Source organism: Acyrthosiphon pisum, chromosome X (genome assembly GCF_005508785.2).
Source record: "Acyrthosiphon pisum isolate AL4f chromosome X, pea_aphid_22Mar2018_4r6ur, whole genome shotgun sequence".
NCBI classification, from domain to species: Eukaryota; Metazoa; Arthropoda; class Insecta; order Hemiptera; family Aphididae; genus Acyrthosiphon; species Acyrthosiphon pisum.
The window spans coordinates 16,185,687-16,201,566 of NC_042493.1; the positions used below are offsets into that span (position 1 = coordinate 16,185,687).

The following is a 15,880-nucleotide window of genomic DNA, read 5'->3' on the forward strand; positions in this document are numbered from 1 at the left end:
TACCTAATAGATATTATGATATGATTAATTTGGAATTTATTATAGGTACCTATTATAGGTCAATTTTTTTTAATACCATAGATAAGTATATATATGTCTAATACATAGACTGATATACCGTCTCCGCTCAGAATCGTTTTTCTTATACAGTGATATTATATCATTGAATTCAAATTTAATACTGTCCATTATACAGTGACCCACTTCTAACCTACTGTACAGCAGAGTGACATACACTTACCCAACTTTTTATTTATATTTTTATGCACTAATTTATTACAATTTGCGACCAAAGAAAATTAATGATTATGAAGCTAATATCATGGTTTATGAATTATTATGGTGGACGTTTGGTTGGACCTGCAGGTTTACTTATCCTGTTACGTATAATTATTTATTACCTAATTATTATTTGTAATATTGTAGTGCGTGTTTTTAAATTCTTATTATCATGAACGAGTGTCCGAGTGCCCGTATTACAATCGTTAAACTAAGGTTAAACCACAGAATTCGTCCGGTAAAATCAGTGGGTTAGGCGTAATCGAGATTTAAACTATGATTGTAAAACAGGCCCTAAGTCGTCCAGCAAAGGAAAACCATGGATCTATACGAAACCACAAAACTATGGCACATGGATTTTCCTAGCTCAGGTCACGATCTGAATAAAAAAAAAAACAATTGTTAAGTAACGGAATCTTTTCTAAAAAATCCCATAATGGTATGCGATGTTGGCTGCTAATGAAACAAAGTTTGTGATGATTGAAGTTGGTCGGAAAAGTATAATCTGTGTCCCCATATATAAGTGAAATTACCAGGATGAGAAAAAAATGTATTTTTGCTATATTATCATATTTTTGCTTTAAATTTAGATTGTATAGAGTCAGTGACAGTTACACATCAATAATGTGTTTTGAAATTTTAAAAATACTTCTAATTTAAGAATTGCATTGCTTACATTGGGAAAATGGTAGTTGGAACTTCAAAACATACATAATATTCAATGTTTGAATTTATTAAGTTACCTATTTATGTATATTTTTAATATTTAAAAAATCATAATATACCTAATATTATCGTATATGACGATTATATAATAATGATAATGTCATAACATGGAGATAAACATCAAGCATATGAGAGGACTGAAAAACAGAATTTGGAACATATATACCTAACGTGGCAAATTGTTTGATGTATAATACATTTATACCTACTCATTTGAAATTCAGTAAGATTTCGATTCCTATAAATGGAAGATCATTAAAACTTTTGAAAAAAATCACACGATTACAACAAGAATATATTACAGATTATTCTATATTATCTTATTTAAACGTGCATTTTTATTGAATTTGGTAGGTCGTAGGTAGTATAGGTTAGGTTGTATATTTAATACCATTCTGGTTACACAAGTATAAGTTAAATCTTTCGGCAAACATAATATTAATGAAATTAAAAAATGTTTTCATCAAACACTCGTAATCTATGTTTAGTTGCATTGATTTTCTAAAAATATAGAAAACAATAAAATATAGGTTGTACGAAACCATACGAAAACGTGACATTTGAGCCTTATATCCATATTGCATAACGATTAGATACGAATGCGCGTATTGAGAGTAGGTAGCGACTCCTTAGAGTCTAAGGCTTTGACTGAAATATGTGTAATTTCCTTACAACTATGACGTATAATATAAACACTAGATATTAGATAATATAATATTATAAACCTCAAAATAATACAGAACATACCTAGTTAGAGAGAAATATGTTTGAATTTTACATTTTTATTTATTAAAATTATAGCCTTAAGTTAATCTTATATATGCAAACATTTGGTATTTAAATACATTTTGCATGTGTTCGAAAGCCTGAATTGCTTGTTATTTTATTTATACAACATTTTACAATAAATAATAAACTTCACACAATGTATAAATTTAGTTTAACTTTCCTAGTTTTGTCTTTACAAATATTTATCTCGTCAACGTTTTGTTTTTAGAGATTTGACTTTCGCTTTTGAGTTTTGCAGAAAGACAAATATTGGTTTTTACCATGGGGTAGGTTTTATTTTTCGATTTATATTCGCTTAAGGCATTCTTGGAGCGGCAAAAGAGCTCAAAGGGATTCTCGCAGCAACATTCATGATTGACAAGGTCAAAGATCACATCAAAGAACTAGTTTTTAGAATTTCCATGATATTTTTAGTAAAAATGTACTCATAAAAAGAGCAAAGAGTTTTTACATTTCCACAAATCTTCTGTATCATAATTTTTAGTGTAGTGTCCAGGGAATAATAATAACAGTATTTTCTTAACGGTCAACAGCATTAAAATTATCAGAAAAAGAAAAGTAAAAAAATAATATACCTATATACCTACATTTTTTTTTATAATATTCTAGTGTGAGTAGTCAGCAGGGCCTTCTAAGATGAGACTGTTGGACCATGATTACAGAGGCCTAACTATTTTAGGGGCCCGTTGAAATGTATTTATAATTTTGATAGGAATACTTATTTTATAGTAATTTTGTTATTTTAAGCTGTGGGTTAACCATTTATCGTCTATAAATCGTATAATATGGGACACCCATATCGATCTTAATGGGTTGTATTTTTTTGGAAGTATTGTATAGGACCCGCAAAAACATTCAGTATAGGAGTCCTGATTTGGGGGGGGGGGGTGGGGGGCTGGTAGTCTGACTAGTCTGGGGCACTTGGAAAAAGATCGAATATGTATCTATTTTATTTATTTTTTTTTTTATCGAAAATTGCACTACGTTTTTAATACTAACATATAAAATATCATAATTAGCATTTAAAGTAATGTTTTATAAGAAAGTTATAAAAATATTTTTGATTCCTAATCGAAAACATCAAGTAACGATTTTCAATTTCCTTTACAGCATAAAATTGTATTTTAAGTCAAATGAAGTTTTATGTTATTCAAAGTTTTTAAAAAGTTTGACTACGACTTTTCAATTGGAGTTGTCAAATGAATATGACAAATTTGTTCATAATATTATTTTTAACTCTTACAGAGTCACTGTCACATAATACATTTTACATAATATACAAATACATACTTATAAAATAGCTTTATATGTATGAAATCATTGATGAAAAATACTAGTAATACTATAGTAATAACAGTATTTATAATCAATGATAAAATATTATAAATATTAAGTGTAATCCCGCATATATTAGGTAATTTGAACAGAATGATGGGGAAAACTATTTGAATATGATTTTTCGTGGTCTTAAGTTATTAAATTGTTTTTAAATATTTCGATGAAACATATTTTTAATGAATTCTTAAATAATTGAAACGAAACTTCGTAGTTTTATTATTATTATTTTTTAGAACCAGTTAAAACAATAAAAGACATACAAGTAACATTATTTTAAAAAAAAAAAACCATATTGAATAGTTCACTTTCAATAGAATCTTATATCGACTGCAATGGTTAATAACTTTTTTAAACAGTTTAATATATTCACATTTTGAATTCACAGAATATTCCATTTATATTTTTAAAAATACATAAAAATATACAAATGAACAATAAACTAAAAATATCCTGCGCTAACATTTACCACGAATAAATTATCAATATTATTTTGGAAGAAAAAACGTCGTTTGTAAACAAGTATAAAACTCCACGACCATTGAAGCCATCGTACAGTAAAGTTGCATGATTTTGAATAAATTTAAAGTATGCTACATAAATAAAAATAGTATCAAAATGATAATAGATGCCTTTAATATGTAGAAACTTTTTCTTTATTGTTAGATTTTCGTTTTCAATAAATATTTATATTTTTGTTAAAATTGCTCACCCATATTATGCGGAGACCTTATACAAACATTCGATCACTCTAACAGTCCAATGGACATGTATAATGTGTATATGCTGACATGTGTTATTAAAAAACCTTCTTCCTTTGTTTTCTACCCTAACGAATATAGCATGTAGATATTTGAGATAAAAATTGCTTATTGATGAATTAAACGAGAAAAACCAAATGCCCATAATTGTGCACGTTGGCCATTTTATTCAAATTTTGAAACAAAGTATTGATATAATATTATGAATTATATTACCTCGTAAATATTTTAAATATTTTATACATTTTTCTTATCTAGGTATTGATTTACATAATATTGCATTGTAGGTATTCATATACTTATATGTAGGTACTAGGTTCTACTATTAACATTTAATGAAGTTATTGAAGTTCTTTTTTTTTACAATTTCGTATAGATATTTTGTAATATTAGAACATGATATAGACATTTATTTAGTTTGAATATGATTTTAAGTTTTAACTAAAGACCCATAGTGACAAAAATTTCACATTCTTGGATCTTGCAGTTTAAAGTGTCGTGTCATCAGTTGCAATAGAAAGTTAATATTAATAAAAAAATTAATAGCATTTTTGAAAATTTTCCAAAAATAAAATACTGATTTTCAAGTTCCAAAGTTAAATTAACTATTATTTTCAATTGTGAAATTACAAATCTAAAAATATCGTTAAATTTGATTGAAGGATTGTATAAAGTTGGAAATAATTAGGTACCGTAAATTTGTGTAAGTATTTTATGTTGGGTAAAACGCATAAAACCGCCAAAAATATGTCGTATAGGTACTTGTATTATTATTACCAACTATTATTAGTAGTTATTAATGTTACAATATAAGCTTTAGATTTTATTATTATTACTATTATTATAAAAATATAATTCTTTTGTGGCTTGTTTTTGGCTAGGTACCTATATAGACGCGCTAGGAATATATACCGAGTAAAGCAAACAAAGGCGTAAACGATGATCGAATGATTTTGGTACTAGGCCGGTTTTTCACATCTTATTTATATTACTACAATAATAATAGCTAGATAAGTGAAGACTAATGGACAGCCTTTTAGAAAATTGTGTCAAGAAACGAATAAAACGATACATCCAGCGGTGGCGTTTCGCGTGTCCTGAAATTTGTCGTTCGTAAACTAAAATATAAATTAAGTGGAAACGCGAGAAAAAGACAAACAAGCCGTTTTTCAGGACAACAACTGTGGTAATAATAATAGTAATAATAATAATAATAATTATTGCCCGCCTGCCTATATAATATTATTATTCTCCACACTCACTTATCAACTCGGCAACGGCTCGCAGCTTGTCCGGGTTTCGGCCAACCAGCAGAACGTCCATCCCATGGTCGATGGCCAACTGCTCGCATGGCATACAAAATAACAACAATAAAAAAAAATATATAAAATAAACCATATTATAGTCTGCATTTAAATAGTTATTATATTTACTAATCTAGGCTTAGAGACATATTAAACACTAAAAAAATACAACAGTATGCAGATATGCACAAAAAAATCTTATCATTAAATAAAAATAAGATAATGATTTGATTAACTATATTATGAAGACTGTCTATTGGTGATGAGGGGCGAAAAAATCAATTATTTTTGTACGATATTGGTATAGAAAATATCTAAGAAAATTCTTATGAAATTGTTGTTTTTTTCCAAAGTAGTTTTTAAAAAAAGGCAAATGTATAGGTTAATCAACAGTCAAACAAACAAAAATCTTAAAATATAGAAAATACAATTATGTTTTTAAATTTCCTGTACACTTTATCACAAATCGTAATTTTATTCGATCTTGCTATTAGATTCTGAGTGGAGCGAAAATATATAATGTATTTACAATGATGTGTGTTCTTTTTTCTGTCTATCCTCAACATTTGGAATAGTAAAAATGCACCAATTTTTGATATCAGATTTTGATAGAAAAATGAACCTAGTTAGTATAGTTGGTACTTTTGAGAGGTCAAATTTTTAGAATTTTTGATGCTTATGAAACATGCTCGATAACTTCTGTACAGCAAAGTGGTACTCACTTGTCCACCATTTTATTATTTAACTATTAAAATAAAACATTCAAATGTTATAGATTATACAACAATAATATACGTACGTGTGTTAGTCCTTTATGAAATTATCGCGTACGTGAGTGATGATAGATGTCCCGACACCGAAGGCAACGAACGACAAAATTAATAATTAAAAATGATTTATAAATTATTATTATCGTCAACGTATTTGTAATGTTTGGTCACACGCACACTTGACACCGACACAGATTTAACGCACACAATATAAATAACATAGGTATTATTTTACACGCACTATTACCATCACCGTAAATTAAATTTAAATAGTATGCATTGCAATTTGCAACTGCAGTGGCGTGTTAACAATTTGGTGTCAGCTGCCGATCTCACAGATTTGCCGTTCCCCGTGAAAAGGTATGGATCTCAACAAATTTATAATATACATTTTTTTTATACTTGGATTTTATATGCATAGGTACCTATATATATTTTTTTTTGTGTAAAATAATATTATTGTAATGTATATACTTAGTAAAAATACCATTTTTTTGTGCTGATATTTTCTTTGAAGTGAAAGTTAAGAAATAAGTGCTTTAGATGTGCGAATATAGTATAAATTATATACGAAGATCTAAAAGAGAATAAGAAAGTGTGAGATTCAATTAAATCGGGGCTTTATAAGAAGAGCGGTCAGAGATCAATATTATAAAAACGTTTGCCAAAAGGATAAAAAAATTAATAGGATATTTGATATAAGAAATAATTATCTGCAATTATTATTGACAAATGTTTTGACCGAAAAAAACCCAAGAGGAGAAAAGTTTATTGAGTAAGTGCTAAAATATGACAATAAATCAAGGATTTATAGGAAGAGTAATCAAAGATCAATATAAAAAAATTGCGGAGTGAATAAATAAATAAAACATTCAATTAATTTTAGAAATAACAATTAAAATAGAAGGAAATCTAAAGATGAGAAGAGTATATTTATAGAGAAAGTTATAAATGAAAATAAATAAGCACTTTATGGGTTGAGCGGGCTGAGGATCGATAAAAAACTATTTGAGAAGAGAAGAAATAAATTAATAGTAATATTGATGTAATAAATAATAATTTTTTTACGGAAGATAAATAAGCACTTTATAGGATGAGTGGACAGAGATAATAATATATATAAATTTGCGAAGAGAAGAAATGAATTAATGGGTGGAATTGGAAATAATAATTTTATTAGTAGGTATAAACTTGATGGGGGACCAGGGAGGACAATAGTACGTAAGTAGTATACATAAAATAAATAGTGTTTGGGACAAGAAAAAGTTCCCAGAGAAAAAAATGTGCTACAATAATTGAAAGGAATGAAAAAAGTTGGGGTTTATTAACCGATTTGAGGATTGAAAAGACAAAAACAAGCAGCCCAAATTAAATGTTTATAATTAAGAGAGTAGGTATTATGTGCAAGAGATAAAACGAAATTTTGATTATTTATTTTTGAAATTTTTTTTTTTGTTTCCTTAATATTATAAAATATAATGTAAAATATAACATCAGGCACTTGCTGAATTGAACACGCCACTACAATAATGCACACATAATAAGTGTGTCATGTCGTAGTTATACGACATGACATACTTGTTTTTTGATTTAATAACTACTGTAACTACTGTAACTAAACTATTGAAAATGTCTTTTTAGCGAGATTGTGACGCGTTGGTTAGTCTACGAGTGAGTTTCGCGCCGAAGCCACCGCCACATCATCGCCAGCTGTATCATCGAGTACGCGGCCGACCTGTTCGGCGTTGCTGCTTTTGCTGATGGTGTTACTACTATCACTCACCTGACGCGCGTACTCCTTGCCGATGCCGTCAGTGGCGCCAGTCACCACTGAAATTATATAAATACATTTTATTATATTTTTTTCATAGGTGGCGGGCTTGGGTGGGCACTAGGGGAAGTAAGAAAAAAAAAACAAAGAAATATAGGGTATAACAATATTATATATTGAGCTGGATATAAAAGAAAATTGTTGCCAGTTTGTATATTTGACGGCCGTCGGCAGAGTAGAGTTGAATAAAATTTAATAATATTTAACTTTTGTAGAAACCTACCTATATAGGTGCCCGGTACATTCGTTACTAAATTGTTTTGTTATTTACCAATACATTGAATATATACGAAAAAGTTTCAGTGGTTAACGTCGAATATCAATGATCACTAACGAAAGAACATTGCTAAATGTTTTCTATAATATACCGAAGATATTTTGAACAAACTTGCAGACACTGATATAGGAAACTATATCAAACTTCGATTGTAACAAACAATAAATAATCATTTCTATAAAATATATTTAATTTGTTTTATAATAATTTATAAATATTTATTACTATATGATTTCAAAAATGAATAATACAAAACATAATATATCTACTTTATATTTAAATCCATGCTTTTGACTCACGTATATAACATTTTTTGTGCATATACCTGTATAATATATATATAATATTCTGTCTTTTGTGTATAAACGTAAAACGACTATAGTAAAATATCGTATAAGCCATCATGGCATATTTCCGGACACGGAGCTGAGGAATTTTAGTATTTTGTGCGTTTTCGTAAATGAACATTAGGGGGTACGAGTATACCATATGTAACCTATATAATAATATAATATAATGTATATCTGGCCGGAATGTACCTATACATACCTAATGTAATGTATATCAAGACGGATCCGAATTTTAACATATTTCATCGAGCATGTAGCCAAAACATGTCCGCAATATTATACATACTATTATAATAATATAATAATATACACTCTACTTGATGATGTTGACGACAGTTAATGTTATTAATGCCAAGTCGCATGAAGAATTTATTAATTTAATGGTCTAATACAACATTTAACAATGGACTAATCGTGGATCACTAAATCGTGTTTAAGGGACCATATTAGCTCATTACCGATTTGAAATAGTGATAGTTATATATTGTTTAGTGATAGTTCGTGCAACCTGGCATTAGTAATTTTACGTGTCATCATCATACATTTCCGTACAAATTTCGTGTGACATATACGGCTGTATACATATTTGTATATTATTGATTGTTATCAAACAATTCTATCGTATCGGCTGGCGTTCACTGGTCGATTTACCATAAACCTTGCGAGTATTGTAATTAATTATTTCAATACATTATAATATAATAATAGGTATACAATCCCATATTGCACTATCCAAAAATAATTAGGTATTTGATAATCTTTAGATGTTGGTACAATGGTACCTATTTTTTAATATTGGCTAACTTCTATGAATAATCTATACTAAATACTTATATTTTGATTTTTTTGTTATACTGACTTGTATGAATTTACTTTTAATATTGTTCTATGCTTTGAATACAACCGTGGTTATGAAATTTAATGCAATCAATCGTAACTACCTAAATGTTCTAGTAACTAACGGATAGACACCACGGGAATATAATAGGTGTTCAAACTTATGTTTGGAAACCTAAAATTAGCCGTTTTACATATTGTATTGTACTAACATCGCATATGTATATCATTTATAAAATTAAGTATCCTGCTAAACATTAGTAAGTTACTAGGTATTTCTTGAAAAACTATCGCCAAAACTGAAATCCGCCGAAACGGAGAGCCGCGGTACGAACGTCTCAACTACTTCGCGGTCATTAAATCATATTATTTCGTATTTATTTTTTATGTAATTCTTTATCGTTCATATTTTTAATTTCAAAGTCACACCGCCTCACCACTTTCATCCTGAACACAGTATAACATCGCCATTAATTGTTTGCTATCGCCTATCGCTAAATTGGTTATCATAATTAATTTTCACCTCGTTATTTTATCATTTATTTACAGTAGACCTTTATTCAGGCTTATCCGCGTAATAATATATATACGTTAGGTATATTATATTGTGTACTATATAGAGTTAGACTGTTGATGGTAATTTTGTTCGTTAAATAAAAAAAATATCAAATTATTATTATTTTTAAAGCACGAGCAATATTATTATTTTTATTTACAAAAAACCACCACTCCGGTATTGTTATCATAACCATTCGATGTACCTATATAATGTTGTGATCATTAATAGTAATACAATATTGCGCAATCGGCTCTACTTGCGATAACCACTTATTCGTTAGGTTCAGCTTGTTGGTGGGGATTTTTTTCATAAAATTAATTCATCGTGAACCAGCTGAATAATATCGATGAAACGAAATTCGTACCGATTACGCAAGTGAATCATACGATGAATATTATTTTTTTTTGGCGTACAAGCGCAAGCGCGGATTAAGGATCAATTGAGCCCCGGGACACCATACACTTAGTGGGCCCCCTTTCAACTTGAACTTAAAAAAAATTGTATCATTACATATTAACGACTTTATATTATTGTATAATTTTTTACTATACAAAAAATATACAGGGTATATCTTATGTCATTGTACGTGGATTTTTTTTTAACAATTATGAATCGATGATGTTATGGAATTTCGTTAAAACAAAAAATTCGTGTTTCTTTATTTTTAACAGGCAATTTTTTTAAGATTTTTAAACACGCAGATGTACCAATAATAAAATCGACTTTATTTTTTTAAATGGTAACCACTATATTTTTTGATGAATTCTGGTAAAGCTTTTTTTCTAAACATTTTGACAGTCAAATGATTAATTTTGGTTCGCTAGGTCATTAACTAGGGTCCTCTAAAGTTTAGTATAATGTGCATCAATCCTTTTAACTGAAATACCTAATTTACAAGATCTAAATAATTTTTTCTTACAACTACCTTTTTATATACTTAAATAGTTAAATCGGTAATCTAAAATGCTCAGAAAAAAAAAAAAAAACAAACAAACAAACAAAATAGTTGGCAAATTTAGTTCATTATTTATAGTAATTTTTCATGATATAAAATTGAAAATACAATTTCATTTTATAATTAATAATAATAATTTACCTATTTACCTACTTAAATAATTTTTTTACTTGAAAACTGTATTGGACGCGTTAAAAAATATATTTTAGGGATAATGATGGACCTCAAGTTCAATGGGCCCCGGGACCGTACAAGCTGACTATATTCTTTTTAAATGTTTGTGTCTTTACTTATTTATCGTTGGGCATCAGCCTGTACAGTATGGTAAGAAATAAATAAATCAACGGTGTGAATATTGCTTAAAATTCTAACAACATTAATTATTACCGAATGTGTGAAAATCGACCGCAACAATAATATTATTGTAATTATTATGATTAATGCACAATGTATGATTAATGTACAATCATTGTACGCAAACGAATTTCGTACTGAATTATACATATTATAATATGTTACCTGCCTTAAAGGCGGTTGATGTATGCACCGATGAAATTCTACCAAATCTGCCGGTTCAGCGATATACCCGATCATCGGTTATCGCGGATCGTGAAAATCTGTTATGTTACGTAGTATTGGCACGTATTACACATGCAATATATTATTATTTCTTGCTAAAATCAATAGCAAATATAATTTGTGCCACCCACATCGCGCAAACATCCTAAATAAATAACGAATATACAACATTTGTGGTCTTGAGTTCCGTAAATCAAATCAAAGAAAATAAATATATATACCTATATTATAAATATTTAAAAAAAAATGACAAATTTGGTGCGTTTGAAGGTTAAGCGAATTTCGAAATGTATAATTAATGTTGGTTGTACTGAGATAACATTTTTGGAAGACACCGTCAAATTTGGGGAAATATATATTAAAAATCTAAAACTACAGGTGAAGTCATGATGAAAGTGATTATGACAGTAATAACAATAACAACAAGTAATAACATCGCATTTATACTCACCAGCCCATTGGCCTGTCGACCGGTAATCGAATTCGTCGGTATTGCAGTGGTCATCAAACAGATTCTTCTTGACCACGTACTGCTGGTAGGCCGCGTACACCAGTGCCGAGGCGGCCACCGCGCACACAGTGGCTGCTGCAAATGCGCTGAGAACGAATTGCGGCCAGCCCTCGGTGTTGCCTATGTAAATGGAGCTGATCAGGATCCAGGCAACGGCGCCGACCAGGCAGGAGACGCCCGTGGTGGCCACGCTCGCCTGTTTGGGTTGTATCCGCGACGCCATGGCCAAAGTTGTTGTTGGTACACACGCGGCGAATATCACGTTAAATATAAAAAACGCGGCGGCAAAAGACGACCGGTTGCGGGCGCTCGTCCGGTTCGCAATGACGCGTTACGGCGATTACAACGTTGTAATATATTAATATATTAATCGGTTGCTCGCGTCGCTGTATTGTGGCCGTCGATCACGGCGCTTAAACGTGCGACTATGCAAATAATAAGTACAATGTCATTAGGTACAATGTTTTATATGACCGCGGATGATAAAAAACGTGATTTACGATCGGCGATTACAACGGCAAAACGATCGCGTGCACAATATTGTTTTTTAATGGCATTTACATGCGGCGCGCATATTATTATTATGAAGTCCGTCGGTTATCACGCACGACATCGAATCGATTATCACCAATGATCGTCAAACGTTATTATATCACAAAAATCGGACGACGGTGGTTGTCAAACGTTACGAAAACAACCCTGCAAGGTCGTCGTCGGCTGTTTGCTCGACTAACGACACCACCTGTAGAACCGTCTGTATATAGGTTATGGGAACGGTGAAACGACGGCAACCCAGCTGGCGCGTTTCAACGGTTATGCGGTGGGAGTCGTGGGTTGGAGTTGGTGGGTTGTGTGGAAGTGCGAGGGGGGATGAGGGAGAATCGTACAATTTTTCTTTTAAATATTTTTTTATTTTCGATCCATGACGTTATCAATGCGACGATACCTATTATTTATTATGATTATAATTAGCATTAATATCATGATTATATATATCTTATATTATAGTTATAGTAAATATATTAATATATTAATATGTTATTATACCACTGTCGTTTGTAATGGAATAACGACCGGTTTCAGTAGAACCACCCGTTGGCGATCGAGCAGTAGGTTGCGTCTCGGAGTACCAAGTGTCTTCTTAGATAATGCACGGGCAGAGCTTATTTTTGGAAGACCGGGTGTAGAAGTTATGGAAAGGTTAGCTCTCGCTGTCTTCGCTAAAGTCGTCGCTAAAGTCTTCGCTGAAGTCGTCGCTGATTATGCCGTATGGGTAGCGGTGACGTTTATCCATCCGTAACATATAAAACATGTACACTAAAAGAATGCCCACCATGAACAGATAAGTCGCGGAAAACGGTAGTCCTCCGCCGCCGTTGACGACGTCCGCTAACGTCGAATCCGTCGGCGGCGTGATGTATGCGACGGGCGGAATTTTGAAGATTCGAAAACGAAACTGGAGGGGAAAAAAAGACCCCCGGTTAGAGGTGGGTCCGAGAGAAAGACGGAAAAAAAATTCGAACGACAAAATATGTTTAGTGCAGAAGTCACAAGTTGCAGAGACAAGGCCGCAGAGATAAATAAATAAATCACGCGCGATCGAGCCCGATGCGTTTGGCGGAGTGGTCTTCGCTCGTGGTCGATGTGGTCGTTGTCATCGCTGGTCTCGTAGACGTCTTGTGCGCACGCGACAAACGCACAACGCACACGCGTATTGTACGCATTCGAAGCAACACACACGAGTACGCACTTACACACCAACATGCACGATAATATGCGCACACCTGCGTCCGTCCTCTACGGTGTGCGTAGATAACCACTCACCACGACCTCAGTGGTAGGTGGTACCTATGCCGAATGTTCTGCAGAAAAGGGCTTTTCGATCATGATGATTATTATTATTATTATTATTATTACCTACTTCTTTCCCCCCGAAACCCAATTTTCTACAACGCATGCGGTGGTGCAAAATAAATCTGAACACCTCACTAAATTATTGACTATTTCCCTCGAAAAATGTTGGTATCCGAGATATATTATCTTATTTATTTTTTTTTATATAGGGGAACACGGGGCAAAACCGACTGAAAAAATGAATATTTTCATAGTAATTCAGGATCTTAAAATAAACGTGATATGTTTGCTCAGTTGTGTTAAGTAACTTCTTGTTTACAATATTGAATTACAATAAAGTGGAATATCATTCATATATATTTTTTAACAAGCCATTAACTATTTTTAACATTTTATCGGTTTTGCCCCGATACTGGGGCAAAATCGATTTGTAATGGGGCAATACCGATACATGGTATAACAGATACTAAAATAATGATGGAGAAAAATATAATATTAACCTTTTTTTCAAAGGAACTTATTAGACCAAATACAAATAACCATTGTATTTAAATATTGTAACTATAGTAGTAAAGGTTTCATAAATTACCTATGTATTATAAGGCATTTATAACTTAATTAATATTCAAAAAACCAAAATAAAAACAAATTTTAACAACACAAGATGTTCTTAATAAAATAAAATAATTAATTATTAGGTTGGTGTACCTAATCCTAACCTATAATAAATAAATACCTAGCAATTATCAAGCATTATAAAAACTGATCGGTTTTGCCCCAAAGTGTAATTTTTACGAAATTGTTGATAACTTATACAATATTATTGGATAAAAATAAGTTAGTGATTGCAAAACAGTCTTCACAAGTTGTAGATTCATACTAGACGAGTGGCAGTTCTGCCCCAGTATCGGGTTTACCCCGTGTCCCCTAGGTACACTAAAAAAAATATACCTAAATATGATGATAGTAATAAAAAAAAACTCTTTATTGTTGATAAATAGTATCTCCAATTTTTTCAAAAGGGCGTCAAAAAGTCTCAGTGCATGGGCATGATATAGGCAACTGAGATATTTTAATTCTTATGTACCCAATTTTAACATCAGAATTAGAATTTTAATATCAATAGATCTTAATAAAAGATTTATATAATATTCTTACTTTTAAATTTGATAATAGATGAATTATTATTTGACAATATAATACATTTAACAACAAAAAATGGATTCAGCAGAGCACTCATTTTCTTTATGTATATTATACACTTGTAAGGCGAAGACATAGGGGTGTAGTAGCGTCCTCTTAAGTATGATTCTATGTATATAATTTTTGTAAACAAAATATAAAGAATAAATAATTATAATTTACGCTCATCGTGAAGACTATCATCAGTAAGTTATATTTCATTTTCGGGGTTGCGGGAGGTACAGTGCTGGATGGTGGGGCTCCTATACTATTTTTTTATTGAAACGGATGGACGGTACCTATATTACCTATATTATTTTTGTAGTAATTCATGTAACTATTGAATAAGATATTCGAATACATTATACCTACTGTATCAGTGGCGTAGCGAACTTTAAATCATATGGAAGCGAACAAATTATTTATGACCTACCCAACCCTACTCCAACTGATGTATACGATACTCATATGCTCAAATAGGTGGACGGGGTAGCACCCAAAATAAAGTTCAAAGAATGACCGTGTATGTGGGCTTTATGAGATTATGACCCACCACCACCCCCTAGAAACCAGAAGCAATTGCTTCTGAAAAACATGATTCGCTACGACACTGTACTGTATAACAACCAGTATTGGAGATATTTGAATAAAATACTACAGTTACAGCTTACAGGATACTATATGTCTATATTAATAATTTATTATACTAGATAGTAAATACAAATACTGTATCTAATAAACAATATAAATTATTAAAAATAATTATCTATTAAATTACTAAAATGTAAAATATATACTTCAATATTATTATTATCTTTCTCACATTAATTAGCTTAAACGTATATGGTAATAATAAATTAAACAAATATGTAACTATAATAATATAATATATCAGTATATTACTAATACCCATTGCATTATCATTCATTTAGTTATGTATCTACATTTAGTTTCTGAGCGAGGCGAAGTATGTATTGATTT

The 15,880-nt window shown here is 30.9% G+C and overlaps 1 protein-coding gene across 1 annotated transcript; it reads right to left on the bottom strand.

The window, feature by feature from the left end:
- Positions 1-7,419: 7,419 nt before the first annotated feature.
- Positions 7,420-12,190, bottom strand: LOC100159646 (steroid dehydrogenase-like). The gene is given in 2 exon segments (NM_001161937.2): positions 7,420-7,794; positions 11,804-12,190. Coding segments are annotated over 2 exon segments (453 nt in total). The 5' UTR covers positions 12,087-12,190; the 3' UTR covers positions 7,420-7,624.
- Between the last annotated feature and the right edge of the window lie 3,690 nt (positions 12,191-15,880).